The 14,912-nt window shown below is 31.3% G+C and overlaps 2 protein-coding genes across 7 annotated transcripts; one reads left to right on the top strand and one right to left on the bottom strand.

The window, feature by feature from the left end:
* The first annotated feature begins 299 nt into the window (after positions 1-299).
* Positions 300-4,579, top strand: LOC144842154 (cathepsin O-like). Its single transcript, XM_078698549.1, has 8 exons — positions 300-521; positions 652-854; positions 1,671-1,713; positions 1,990-2,003; positions 2,765-2,995; positions 3,105-3,143; positions 3,340-3,509; positions 3,768-4,579. Exons 1-8 carry the CDS (start codon positions 369-371, stop codon positions 3,893-3,895), a joined length of 981 nt encoding a protein of 326 aa, XP_078554675.1. The 5' UTR covers positions 300-368; the 3' UTR covers positions 3,896-4,579.
* On the bottom strand, positions 4,528-14,829 carry LOC144842152 (tryptophan 2,3-dioxygenase-like). 6 transcript variants are annotated; one of them, XR_013612087.1, is made up of 11 exons: positions 14,719-14,829; positions 13,480-13,613; positions 11,885-12,018; positions 10,520-10,657; positions 9,979-10,089; positions 9,297-9,404; positions 9,058-9,166; positions 7,586-7,723; positions 7,336-7,426; positions 5,340-6,931; positions 4,528-5,248 (listed from the first exon to the last, which is right to left on the bottom strand). XR_013612087.1 is itself a non-coding variant. In XM_078698547.1 (10 exons), the coding sequence occupies exons 1-10, from the start codon at positions 14,760-14,762 to the stop codon at positions 6,730-6,732; spliced, it is 1,209 nt and encodes a 402-aa protein (XP_078554673.1). In that variant the 5' UTR covers positions 14,763-14,829; the 3' UTR covers positions 4,528-6,729. The 6 variants fall into 6 exon arrangements, 1 of the variants encoding a protein (XP_078554673.1); XR_013612086.1 differs by having other exon boundaries at positions 4,528-5,339; positions 5,396-6,931; XR_013612088.1 differs by having other exon boundaries at positions 5,396-6,931.
* Positions 14,830-14,912: the final 83 nt, after the last annotated feature.

Here is a 14,912-nt window from a genome sequence, read left to right as displayed (position 1 = left end):
ATTTGTGTTTTTGTATTGAGCATGGACCTATAAATTAATTTTAATAGGTCCATGTATTGAGTTTATTTTTTAATTAATCATGTGACAATAATACTTGTATTGTCTACCAAATGAAACTTAATGGATTGAATGAATGACATTTTGTTACTTTAACTGGACCATTTTGGAAAGCGGTAAAATGAAAATGCAAACCAGTCAAAAAAGAAATTTATTGTATGCAAGATAAATAAATGGTCATAGCGCCACCAATATGTAACAGACATGGTTACGCTTGAGTGAGTCTATAGATAAACAAAACCGTCTTCCTGTTTCGTGTTTACAAAAACAACTGGGTGAAATATGGTTTTTAGCCTATATTGCTGACAACCATGTTTCTTCATACATTGTTATGTAGTCTTCTGTGTTGTAGACAAATCTTAGCTCTTTCAGAAGTTGACAATTTTAATAGTTTTATTGTGAAATTCAATAGATCTTATGAAATTGGTTCAGAAGAGTACAACAAACGACTTTCTATTTTCAAGGTAGCCACCGCACCACCACAATTTGTAGTAACTAGCCATATTTTAACAGGGGGTTTTGTGGGGATGGGGAGAGGTTCATGTTATAGTTTATACTGCAATATTAAATGTTTAAACACAATTGATTTTGCAGGAAAGCATTGAAAGACAGAAGAGGTTAAACAATGGAAGAAAGGATCCGGATGATGCCAAATATGGCATTAACGCTTTTTCAGATTTAACTCCGGAAGAGTTCGCACACAAATATCTTGGTGGTTATCGGCCAGAACCAATTACTAACCTAGTTGATGTACAATTTAAACAGAATTATAATAAAATACCATCAAAATTTACGTTGTAAGTTCTCCTGAATTTAAGTCAAAGTAATCAATTTTATCATTAGAACCGAACCTCTTTCATCAAGGAAATAATACCTCCAACAAAATGATTCCTTAATAAAAATGTCTCTTTAATAAAAATGTCTCCTTGATAAATATATCTTCTTAATAAGACAGTGTCCTGTGCCAAAGACCAGGGGTCCTGGTGTACGTACATGAACACATAGTATACAATATTATAACACAAACCCATTATAATGGATTATTATTATACTACCACAGATTGGTGTTGGATAATATAAATTTTATTATGCTAATATTCTCTTAAATATTTATGGTATATATAAACAAGGCAAAAATAAGTTAATAAAATAAATAAATAATATCCTTTGAGAGTAATAATAAATAATAATTCTTTTGTATATAAAATGGGCTAAAAAGAAGAATAAATCATGACCTAATTAACACAAACGCTACAATTATTACAAATCAAAATACAGTTTGGCCAATAAAAGAACTCAAAATCAATTGATGAGTGGCCGAGCAGTTAAGACAGTGGAACCGTAATTACGGTTCTGATGGTAGAACAAGTCTTCTCAGATAAGGACTATAAACCGTATAGGTCCAGTGTACACATCTAGCTCATGTGTACTTTAAAGAACCTAGTACATCTTTCGAGACGAGTAGGGGGTTACCCCGGTGTACATCACAGCCACTGATCATAACTGGGTCATCTGGGAGACCAGTCTTTGACTGAAGAGGTCACCCAGTATAAATAAATAATAATACAAACATCGACATCCAATTATTAATTAATTGGTGTTTTTTTTTTCAGACAAGGTAAAGGAGTTTTAACATCTGTACGTGACCAAGGAAAGGTACTTAAACTAGAAGGATTAAAAGCATTTTTAAACACGTAGATAACCATCCGGCTCTTTACTATTTATGGGAGAAATGATGTGTTAATCATAATAACAATATGTCATTCATTAAAAATAGTTATTTATCATACAAAAAACAAAAAAACACACTACTTGTACAGTATACCACTTATACCTTTGTACCCCAATTACCTATAAGTACCTTACAATTATCAGTTAAGTATCAGTAGTTTAGTTTTATCTATCTGATATCCTTCTTTTTCATTTTAACAGTGCGGAGGTTGCTGGTAAGTAAATATAACAACAATTTTATTAGCCAGATGTTTGACGTACTCTGACGTAATTGCACTTTATACCTATTGGTGCAGAATTAATCCTAATCCTGGGTGCAAGCTTGATGGTCTAGAGGTATGAACACCACGCTAGTGATCTGGAGGTCGTGGGTTCGAATCCAACCTTAGAATCCTCCCAGATGCAAAGCTACTTTTAGTACTTTACCAACCTCTTCTCCCTGAGGTCTATGTGACTTGTAGATGTTGATGAATCCTAGAAACTATATTTACATTTTAATTTAAGTTCCTAAAGTTTGTTCATATTACAAACCCCTATCACTTGGATAGTACTAGTGGCCACATTGCCTTCCCAATCACAGGGTATGATTCCTACTGGATAAAAATCAATACACTAACAAATTTCAAGAATTTTTTTAAAGATATATTGTGCCCCGGATAATTTTTTTGTTGAAAATGCCATTTAAATACTACATAATAATTATTCATTTTGACCAAAAATTGAATAGAAAAAAAAATTCTTTACCTGAAAAAATTATTTTTTAAAACGTTTTTATTGAATATGCCATTTTAATATCACATAATAATTATTTACTTTGACCAAAAATTGGATCAAAAAAAAAAATTCTTTACCTGAAAAATTTAACTGAAAAATAGTCAAACTGCGAAATTACCTATTCAAAGCCTTTTTTATTAATCTTCATTTTTTATGCTTTTGGGGAACAAAACATCTCTGAATAAAAATCATTTTCCAACAGGGCGTTCAGCATTATTGAATGTATGGAGACCCAGAGTGCCTTAAAAAGCAAGAAGCTTCCTACGTTAAGCCCACAGCAGTTGATTGACTGCGCACGAGGTGGTGGGGATGCGGGTTGTCATGGCGGAAATGTATGCAATACATTGATGTGGATGAACACAACTGGTTTCAAAGCTGTGCATGATAAGGAGTATCCATTCAAAGAAACGACTGGAACCTGTAAAAAGATGAGGTTAGAATTTTAAAATGATTTGAAGACAAGCCCCATGAGATTAGTTAGCAAGTGCCATGCAAAAAATTCTTTAAAAATGTAACCCTACAAAATGAATACTTTCTTTCAGTACTGGAATCCTCTCAATCACAGACTACTGGTGCAAAAAGTAAGTAAGTCACTTATTTTGTGAACATTTTAATTGTACACAACCATAGAGATATTCACTATCTCTATGACACAACACACAGATGTCCAATTGCATACAGGTGTGACCATATGCTAATTTAATTTTGTCCAGTAAGCCAATGATAGGCTCTTACTGAATTTAAAAATACACTTATTTTTTTTATGATTTTGATCAGTATGACGGGTAAAGAAGATGCAATGGTGGCCAGCGTATACAACCACGGGCCATTGGCTGTGGCAGTTGACGCCTCAACGTGGCAAGATTACATAGAGGGCGTTATTCAACATCACTGTTCGCCTAAATTTACCAACCATGCTGTGCAGATTGTTGGCTATGACATATCAGGTGCCAAAAAATACTACCGTATATCATCGGGTATAATCCCACTTCGGGTATAATCCAACCCCTACTTTATGTCTGATTTCACAACAAAGCAATAATTTTTTTTCCCTGAACCCGGGTATAGTCCCACCCCTCAAAGTCGGCCCAATTTTGTGTGGGAGTATACCAGAGGATATACGGTATATTAATATGTGTGTATGTAAAACGGTATACATTGAACAAACAGCTAGCATTACAATATATTATTTTGTTTTTCTCTAGGTGGTACACCATACTATATTGTTCGGAACTCATGGGGTAAAGACTGGGGGTTAGATGGCTATGTCAAAATCAAGATTGGTGCAAATATGTGTGGCATTGCTACAATAGTAGGCTCGTTGGATGTGTGATACACAAGGTGACACCACTATACAGTACTATGTTCTATTATAATGAGAGCATTTTATCAACCTGGTGCCAACGTTTTCGTTCTAGAGATGAAATTAGCATATTTAGTTTCCGGCCCTTTTAACATTATAGTTCATAGGCACTATATTCATTTAAGAGAGTGTACCTACCGGTGAGTAGAACTAAAGTGACACGTAATAGAGTTTAGCTTCGTGTTTAATAAATGAAAATAAAAATAGATTATATTATAGCGGTAGAGCTTCCATTTAGACAACATTAATTATTGATGCAATGGTGATGGTACACAACTGAAACTAATTTACACAGACGAGTGGTAACGGTAATAAAAATATAGAATCTATGTTATTCCTTATGACCATTTACACAAAGTGCAAATCGAATGGGCGGTTTCTGCTCAGGATAGATACAGATTCTACACGGGACAAGCTGGCGATTTCCGCTTACTTTTATCATTCGTCAGCCAGTAGTAAATTGAAGGACAAATTATATTAACCAGAATTATAATGTAAATATACAGTATTAGTAGACAGAAAGATGGGGGGAAAAAAGTGAAAAGTTTCCTCAATCAATATTTTAAATTTTTTGATTTAAATCATGTAAGTCACAAATTCAATTTACATTTAAAAAAAATACCGTATTTATTCGAAATAAAGGTAGTAAAGGTGGATATAGACTTGGTTTTTTTTGTACACCATAACCACTTTTCTGATATAAAGACAATATTTGAACCCAGTTTGGTAACCTCTATCAGATTTAGTTATTAATTAACATTCCTAAATGATGAATATGAACAATGAAAAATATGAAACATCACCACAAAATGTTTATAAGAATACAATGTGTTATTTATTAAGGCCTCTGCAGGACCAAACTATTATTTTGACCCATTACAAAAAACAAAGTTTAAAGTGTTTAGTTACAGGTTCAATGATTATGCACTTTTTGAAATTAAACTTTCCGTTGAACAAGCACTAAGGTGTCCTTAATTTTAATTACGGTATTCCCTTACTACAGTATAACAAGCCAAATATACAAATATAATGCTAAAGTTAAACCCTGTTATTCTACAGTAGTACTGTAAATTAGAAATGCATACAATACAAAAAGCTATTTACAATAGGTCTCTATACAAAGATCTTTTAAATTACATATAATCTAATATTTTTTACACAATAATGATAATAATGACTTGTTTTCTACATGATGACCTGTTTACATGATGACTTTTTCTTTACACGATGACTTGTTTTTTACATGATGACCTTTTCTTTACAAAATGACTTGTTTTTTTACGTGATGCTCTTTTTTGCATGATGACCTGTTTACATGATGACCTTTTCTTTGCATAATGACCTGTTTACATGATGACTTTTTCTTTACACAATGACTGGTTTTTTTACATGATGACCTTTTTTGCATGATGACCTTTTCTTTACACAATGACTTGTTTTTTTACATGATGACCTTTTTTGCATGATGACCTTTTCTTTACACAATGACTTGTTTTTTACATGATGACCTTTTCTTTGCATGGTGACCAGTTTTTACATGATGACCTTTTCTTTACACAATGACTTCTTCTTTATACAATGACTATTCTTTATATGGCCTTTTTTTACATGATGACCTTTTCTTTACATGATGACCTTTCTTTACATCAAGACCTGTTTTTACATGTTTTACATGATGACCTGTTTTTACATGTTTTACATGATGGCCTAACACAAATACAAGAGGCAACTTAATCAAAAATTGTAACTAACTATATTGCATTATAACATTGCTTGTACTGTATGTCTATTTGCTACAATGATCTCTGTACAACTTTAGTAACTAAAGAAATCTATGATAATGAGAAAAAGTCGCCCCAACCGAGATTCAAATTCAGAACCTATCTGCTCGATATGTTATCATTAGACCAATTGGATAGCGACCCTATATATATTTGCAACTTAATTAAACATACATTTTCAGCCTACTTGTACTTTTGTACTTTTTTTCAATCTAGTCTAAAGATGTATGGCGATCGAGCCTTTGTGGTTGCAGCTCCTAAACTCTGGAAACATCTTCCTAATTTTATTAAGAGTCACCTTCAATCAAATTTTCAAAACCCTTTTAAAAACACACTTTTTTTTCTTTGTATTCAATCCCTTTTAATCAAATTTTTAAAAAAATTATAATTTCTTTCGGACAATATGCTGATTGTTAAAAGTGCTATATAAATATAATAACCAAAGTATCTACAAGAAATAATGAAATAAAAAATTAGGAATAACAAATACATATTGTTTCTACTAGAATACAACCAACTAAAATCTGGACACCCATATTTGGAAAAAGTTTTATATTTATATTTAAAACTTTCTTGGTTATCCTGATTCAATTAGTTTAGTTTCATATTTGTTCATTATTTGAACCAAATAAATCAAATAAAAAATCAAATACATTTATTTTCTAGTGGCTCATTGCTGGTACACATTAAAAGTAAGTGGCTGGCTAAACTGTATTTTGATCAGATTGCATAAATGTCACATAAATTGTGCCTTTACTATCTCAATATTAACATATATGTTTAGGGTCTCGCAGTAAATTAGGTTCAATAAAAGGCCACGACTAATTTATAGTTGAAAAATACACAATTCATTTTTTTTTATATACACAAATTAAAAATTATGATGCAGTCACCACCAGAGGCAAGATACAGTATTTGGAGTGCTGTATGACAATCCATTAATGGTTCCTTTAGTGTCACATGATTAGTGGAGTATCACAGGGGTCAAAAGCCCCTGGTTTAGCCAGTGAGCTGACATAGTTGTTATGCCACTGCAAATGATGCTGATGCAACCATTGGGTTGTCACCTTTCCTCTTTACATCTTCACTTTCAGGTGTGTGACCTGGGAAGCTTGGCAGCGTAGACAGATGACGATGCATCATATCCGTCAACGGTGGAATGTATTCATTAGGCACGAGATACGATGACAAGTTGTACAGGTCAAGAAAGACTTTATACCGATCACTAAAACAAAGAAAATAAATGTTACTACTGCTATTGTACTACTACTACTATTCTGTATCTGTGCATTTGGATAGAGAATTTATTCATGTACTGTATAGGCCTCTGAAGCCAGAATATGTACATAATTTAATAAATTATTGTTGCATCGATAAATAAATACTGATGCCTCCTTTCAAAAGCAAAATATACAAATTTAGAAAATATGTTTGATAACTTTAAAAAAAACCATTATATTCCCATGCTTTCAGTCCCACCCCCAAATTTACGACAAACACTAAATTCCATTTTTAATGCAATCAATATATAATTCCTCCCCATCCCCCTTCCCCACCCACCCTAATTTGTTCCCACATTTCATACCCAAGCCTGGAGTACAAGACTACACTATTAAGACCCTTGCATACCTGACGGTGGACCTGAGGTATTGGTATCCTGATGATCCACCAGTACCAAGTTTGGAACCAATCATCCTCTGAACCATCTGTGAATGGCTTGCTAAAAAGTACAGAATAATTAAAAAGTCATTAAAAATTACGCATTTTTAACCAATTAATCTCAGTAAAGTAAATAAATTTGTTCAACAAAATAACAAAATAAAAGTGCATCGAAATAAAAGTGTATCGAGACAAAGACTGACAAATGGCTGGTTCATACCTCTCCAATTCATAAGGAGTTTGTCTAGATCCATTAGAAGGTGTAAAAACTGGAATGGTTGACTGAACCGAATCTCATGACGATATAATGAAATCATCATGGCTCCTTGCAATGCCTTATGGGATAGTCGCCTCTCACCTGAGGGGGAAAAAAAAGCTGCATTTATATGAGGGAGGCGTTTATTTTTTTTAGTGTAACATGTACAGTATAATCAAATAAATACCCCCTAGATATGAAAAAATAAAACAATATTGAGAAGTGATAAAATACAGTAAAAAATGTATAAAAATGCTTAGTAAATTGTAGATAATGTCAATCAATGAATTCTACTACAACAGAAATGTGTTACAATATTGTGTATATATGCATGATGGGGCATTTATTCTAGGAAATAAATTCATTCAAAAGGATTTTCTATGGGTGGGGGGGGGGGGGGGAGGGTATTTGACGGGGGGAGATCATTGAAAGCGGGGCGTTTATTCTAATAAATATGGTAGATGAAAATATGTTGGACAATGACAAAATGATGACGTTTCGTTTTTATGAAGATTGTGTTATTACTTTTAAGTTTTTTTCTTCTCTAAATTTAAATTTACATTCAGCATTATGTAATGTTTACTTGGCAGCTCTTTAATAAACAATCAGAGCAGTGGGCTCTGATTGATTAAACAGCTGATTAAACAGCTGTTAAAAATTTACATTTTTATGAAGATACTCATTACTTTTTAATGTTTTCTTTTGCTTGTAAGAAAGTTATATAATGGTATAATTATATTAAGGTAGGTAACAAGTTGCTGGTACAACGATAAATGATGATAATGATAAAACGACAGCTAAGCAGCAATAACAGTATATTATATCAATAATAAAAAATAAAGGGTCACATAAAACATACTGGTAAAATTATAAGAATAATATGGCATTAGATGATAGTATAAGATGCTGGTTATAATACTACCAAGAGATGATAAAATTATAAACTTTTTACAATCGTCTAAATCTTTAATAGTACTTGGCAAATTGTTCTAAACTTTGTGTCTAGTTACAGACAACGAGCGGTCAGTAAATTTCTTTCGTGGGATTGACCTCACTGGCGCTTGAACGTGCAACGCAAGCTGCATTCTGTAAAGAATATCTCATAAAGTATCTTGGTGCAAAAAAGTCATGAATATTAAATTGAGAACAATGATTTACTAGCGTACTGTGTAAAGTGACAAAAGAGAAAATATTTTAAACTAAAAGTATTTCAAAATTAAAATCAACAAGTATATAATATACAATGAACACAATGTATATATAATATTCAAAAAATCAACAGGCCAATTATTTCTATTCTTAAATTCTTTACTAAGCCTTTTTATTTCATTGTGTGCACCAGAGCCTAACGCTAGGCCTATGTAACATTCTAAAGTAAACCCTGGTCCATTGTGATACTGTATTGGTATTTTGCAAGTCATTCTAAGCCGCCTTACCTCTTTTCACCAGAGCTGCGTGTTGGCTCTCATCCAGAACGCTTTCAAAGATTTCTTTGTTTTTATTGTACTGTTCCATGAGTTCCTCGGCTTCGTACCCTGTAGTTGCCTGCAATAAAGTAATTATATGTAAAGTAAGGGAGCTGAAGGGAGGCATGAGGGGTTTACCTTTGTTATACTAGTTGTCTCAATGTAGAGTATGGGGCTAAAGAACACTTCCTAATGATTTCATTTCTTACCAATGATTTATTTTTTATGTCTGTTAACATTCTGTCGATACTGTTTTTCATCTGTTTTGAAAAATTAAATCCATCTTGCTCCAAGCCAGGCGTCCTCTCCAGCCATTCCTTGGGGGAAAACATGATTGGATTTAAATACAGTGAGCTAGGAGACAGAGTTTAACATAAAGATACTGTACCAAAGAACACACAGCTTGATGACATGATAATGAAAATGTCAAGATATGAATCATGATAATGACAATGAAAATGATATGATAATGACATGACAATGACATGATAATGAAAATGACATGATAATGACGACATGATAATGATGACATGATAATGATGAAAATGGCAATGATAATGACGACATGATAATGAAATCAAAATGACATAATGACAATGATAATGACATGATAATGACAATGATGATGACATGATAATGACAATGATGATGACATGATGATGATATGATAATGATGATGACATGATAATGACAATGATAATGACATGATAATGACAATGATGATGACATGATAATGACAATGATGATGACATGATAATGACATGATAAGGACAATGATAATTAATGACAATGACATGATAATGTTGCTTTTCTTGTACCATTAGCCAATGTCAAGATAATGATAATGACAATGACATGATAATGATAATGACAATGGGACTTGAGACAAACCTGTACAAGCTGGAGCAGTGACAGTTTCTTTTCAGATTCTTCTAATTGTTTGTATATCTCTTCACAGTGAACTTGTTTATATTCTGTTTTGTTGTACTTGATTCTCCATTCCTTTGATTCATATAAAGCAAAGATAGATATACTTTAATGACATTTTATTTCTCTAAAACTATTTGGAGATACATTTAAATCTTCAAGATATAAACCAAATTCAACCCACCATATAGTTGTGCAACTTCCTAAGAGATATTTTGGTTGCACCACGATTGGATTTGGAAAGAGCCTAATACTATTATATCTTAACAATCAATCAATTCCATATTTCCTCTCCTTAAGCTCACACTATAAAACTAGTTTGATAAAAAAAGTGTGATGTGATGGTGGTGATATGCCCAAATAAGGTAGTGATATGACATCATCATGTCCATATGGGCACATCACATTTTTGTTGTCACATAAAGTTTGATAGTGTAGACAGAGCTATATATTTCAATTCAACCATTGTTTATGATGCTTTTACTATCTATAAATATCAACTTACAGGTTTGATTCCAATTATGTTTTCTAACATACGAAACTGATAACTCTCAAATCCCGACGACGTTGCTAAATATGGGCGAAACTCAGCAAAGTCATGTGGTGTCATTGTTTCAATAACGCTAAACTGGGACACAAGCAGCTGTAAAATTAAAAATCATTATTTTATTTATTTTTTTTATACGCATCCAACAGCAAGCAACAACAATTACAATTCCTCAATTCATTATCATACCCGTATTAGTTCAAAATTATATATTCCAACCCATAAAACCAACCACTTTCAACACAACATTAGGTATTCCTGACCCACTTTTTGGAACAAACTCTGTTTCTTGCAAATCATTTTTATCTAAACTTAAAAGTCACCTAATTTCCAAATATTAACTAATCTTCGGTCAAATTTTTATTTATTTATTATTTAATTGTTATTGTCTGTGTCAGTAATAGGTACGCCCTCCACAAGATGTGTTTTTCATCTTTCTGGGCTTGTACCTTCTTCTTTCTAAATTTTATTTAAATATTTATTGTTCATTGAAATCAATTTTGTATATGAAAGGAGAAAATAAATGTTGCTTTGAATTGAATTGAATGGATAAACTACTGTATTTTATAATTTATCGTGCTTATAAACTAAATCTCATTTGAGGCTTAGGGAGTGGAGTTGAAAGAGTCGTGAGTTACAACCAGGTCAGGATTGAACCCCGGAACTTGGGATTGGAAGGCAAGCATGCTAACCACTACAGCTATATTAATATGAATTAAACGTATTCAGAATTCTTATGATTTGAATTAAGTTCATTAAAAACCAAATTTATTTATTTAAACTTTATAATCCTTTCAGTTAGACATGCCGGTATTCAAGCGGTCCTTCTAAATTTCAATAAATTACAAAACAATAAAGAACAAAACAGAAGAAGGTAAAAACAAACTTTAGAGTAAGTAAAACAATCAAAAAGTGTTTCAAAATTTGAAAAGGTTAAAAATGAGATAATACCTAATATTAAAATGGGTGACTCAATCAACCAATGAAGGAAGAAGATCTTGTGGTCTTTTGACTAATCTCACAACTTTAACAGTGACACACAATGGTGGAATCATACATGTATTTACAATGAGTTAACTAATATTAATAAGCCTTTAAATCTTTATCTTGAAAGGTCACCCTGACCTACTTACTGTAACAGTAATTCTATGGAAATCCACTCATCGAAATTCTCTGCACATTGTGTAAATTGTTATTTATATCTTACAATTTCCGCCTAATCAGTAATTACTAAAACAATAAGTTCTTTTCAGAACAATATATGTGGTGTACCACAAACTTTATATCAAAATAAAACAATAAAATTATTATATTTATTGTTACCTTCATGATTTCAACAACTCTATTCAATCTTGAATTCATTATTAGTTGTTTGTTCTCTGCTACTGGGGTGTCACTCAATATGGAACAAATCGAATTTAGCTCAAATAGAATTTGTTTAAACCACAGCTCATATACTGCAAAAATTAAAACCACAAATGCATTTTATAATTTGCCAGTAATTATTATTTATTAAATAAATGATAAATTAAATAAAATATTACTAATAGTTATTTTACTTATGGTGCTGTACACACTGCTAACGTGGGTTTAAATATGGAGAAAATGAAATTTAGCTCAAATAGAATTCAAAACATTAAACATAAATTTAAAATTTAAATCATAAACTTTAACATTTAAAACCACAAACATATTTTATAATTTCAAAGTAATTATTATTTTATTAAATAAATGATAAATTAAATAAATTATATTACTAATACAGATACTAATAGTTATTTTACTGATGGTGCTGGAGAAAATGAAATTTAGCTCAAATAGAATTTGTTTAAAACACAGCTCATAAACTGTAACATTTAAAACCACAAACATATTTTTTATAATTTGCCAGTAATTATTATTTTATTAAATAAATGATAAATTAAATAAATTATATTACTAATAGAGATACTAATAGTTATTTTACTGATGGTACTGCACACACTGCTAACTTGGGTTTAAATATGGAGAAAATGAAATTTAGCTCAAATAGAATATAAAACATTAAACATAAATTTAAAATTTAATTTAAATCATAAACTGTAACATTTAAAACCACAGACATATTTTATAATTTGCCAGTAATTATTATTTTATTAAATAAATGATAAATTAAATAAATTATATTACTAATACAGATACTAATAGTTATTTTACTGATGGTGCTGGAGAAAATGAAATTTAGCTCAAATAGAATTTGTTTAAAACACAGCTCATACTGTACACTGTAAAATTTAAAAACATATTTTATAATTTCCCAGTAAGCATTTCATAAAGTAAATGATTGATAAATTATAAAATTAAATCAATTATATACTAATAGAGATACTAATGTGTAAAATTTAAAACCACAAACATATTTTATAATTTCCCAGTAATTATTTCATTAAATAAATGATAAATTAAATCAATTATAATACTAGAGATACTATAGTTATTTTACTGATGATGCTGCGCACACTGCTTAAATTTAACTGCTTGGGTTTAAAACAAAGCCATCAAAGCTAAAATATACTTAGTATAAAGTACAATTTCATCAGAATAGGACAACATCTGATGAGCAATAATAGTTAATTAAATACAGTCAACCATCCCAATACCGGACACCTTTGGGCTTGTCTAATATATTTTCCGGAAAGTCTGGTATTGGTAATGTGTTGCTAATGGTAAAAATGAATATGGGACATTTTGAACCTCAAGAAAAGTCTGGTTTTGGGAGAGTTTCCGGTTTCCAGAGAGTCAAGTATTGGGAGAGTCCACTGTATACTGTATTCTGAATGAAGACTCATTTAGGCTTATTACAGTAGGAAAGAAGATTGTGAATATGATGATGATAATGATAACAGATTATGATGACGGATATTAAACACACACAATACCTTGGTGTATTACTATGAAAAGATGTTCATCATGAATTGGATTTTTATTCTTCTCTGTTTGCATTTCCACACATGATAGCAGTTTGTCCAGTCTTAAGTACTTGCCGTAAGTTGTATCATTTTCACCATTTTTACTGAAACATAATTTAATATAATAATTTGTTTTTATTTTAAAATTTTTGCTTTTTATTAAAATCATAATCTGCAGTTTTGTGTCGCCTTCTGCTCTCTTGAGACCTGGAAATTCAATTTATAATAAACATCAACATTTTCATGTTGTAAGAATCTTTATTATTAGATTTTTACGCCCCTCATCCTTCAGATTGGATGTGCAGTTGAACCATAATATCCTCCTGCTCATAAAACTTAAAGCTCAGGTACAGGCATGAATTTTAAATATAATATTTGGTTAATTGTACATAAATCAAATATTTGTAACAGAAATCAAGACGAAAAAACATGAATTTCCCTTAATATGGTCAAATACAAAATTTGGCAAAATTCTTCCACAAAAACCAGGAAGACTTTTTTTCAGTAGTTAGGTAGTTAACCTAATGTAATAACATGTCTGGTGACTCCCTAGACGGTGAAAAAAGATGGTGGATATACGGTGGATAATTTTTGCTATAGCATGAAAATAAAAATGTGAAGTTGAATAAAAATATCAGAAATGTAATATTCAAGTTATATTACCTATATTTAGTCATCTGATAACATTTTTTACCACACCGTTTATTTTTCATAGCTTTTTAAAATGCCCCTCTATTTACAAAATTTGTGTACAAAAGAATACAGATTTTACTGTGTAATTTGAACTATCCCCCCACTAATAAGAAAGTGCTTATTTTCAACAAGCTCGTGTAACACAAATAAAATCTCAAAAATTATGAAACATAGGGGAAACTATAGATCGATAATTATTGTAATGTATGATCAATAGAAATTTTTTGCCCGCACCTGGCCTTTAAGACTTGTTATGGTAGTTATAATTCAAGATAGACAATAAATAGGTTTACACATAAATAAAGTATAGGCCTATGCACTCATCAGTATTGACTTGTTGAGTACTACTTCAACATTAAAAACTCCCCAAGCATGCAACATGCAACACAAAAAACATGGCCTAAGAAAAACGTTTTTCCTCAACAACTTGATGATATTTTAACCGGGAATTCCCGGTAATTAACTAATTGTACAATAATAAAGACAAAAGAGTATGAAATACTGAGGAATACTTACCGTTTAGGAGGCGATGAATCTCCATTCAGGTAAGGACATGCCATATTAAAATGTGTGTTTTAATTTAGCGAAGTTTTTTCTTGATGCTCCTTGTTGTCGGATCAATACTCAATGAATGAATGAATGGCGTATGAAAAATACGATCTGTTTATTCATGCAGAACAATTGGACATTGGCCAATAACATTCTTTTAT

This window comes from Antedon bifida, chromosome 5 (genome assembly GCF_963402885.1).
Source record: "Antedon bifida chromosome 5, ecAntBifi1.1, whole genome shotgun sequence".
NCBI classification, from domain to species: domain Eukaryota; kingdom Metazoa; phylum Echinodermata; class Crinoidea; order Comatulida; family Antedonidae; genus Antedon; species Antedon bifida.
This window is presented reverse-complemented; position numbering and strand designations above follow the sequence as displayed.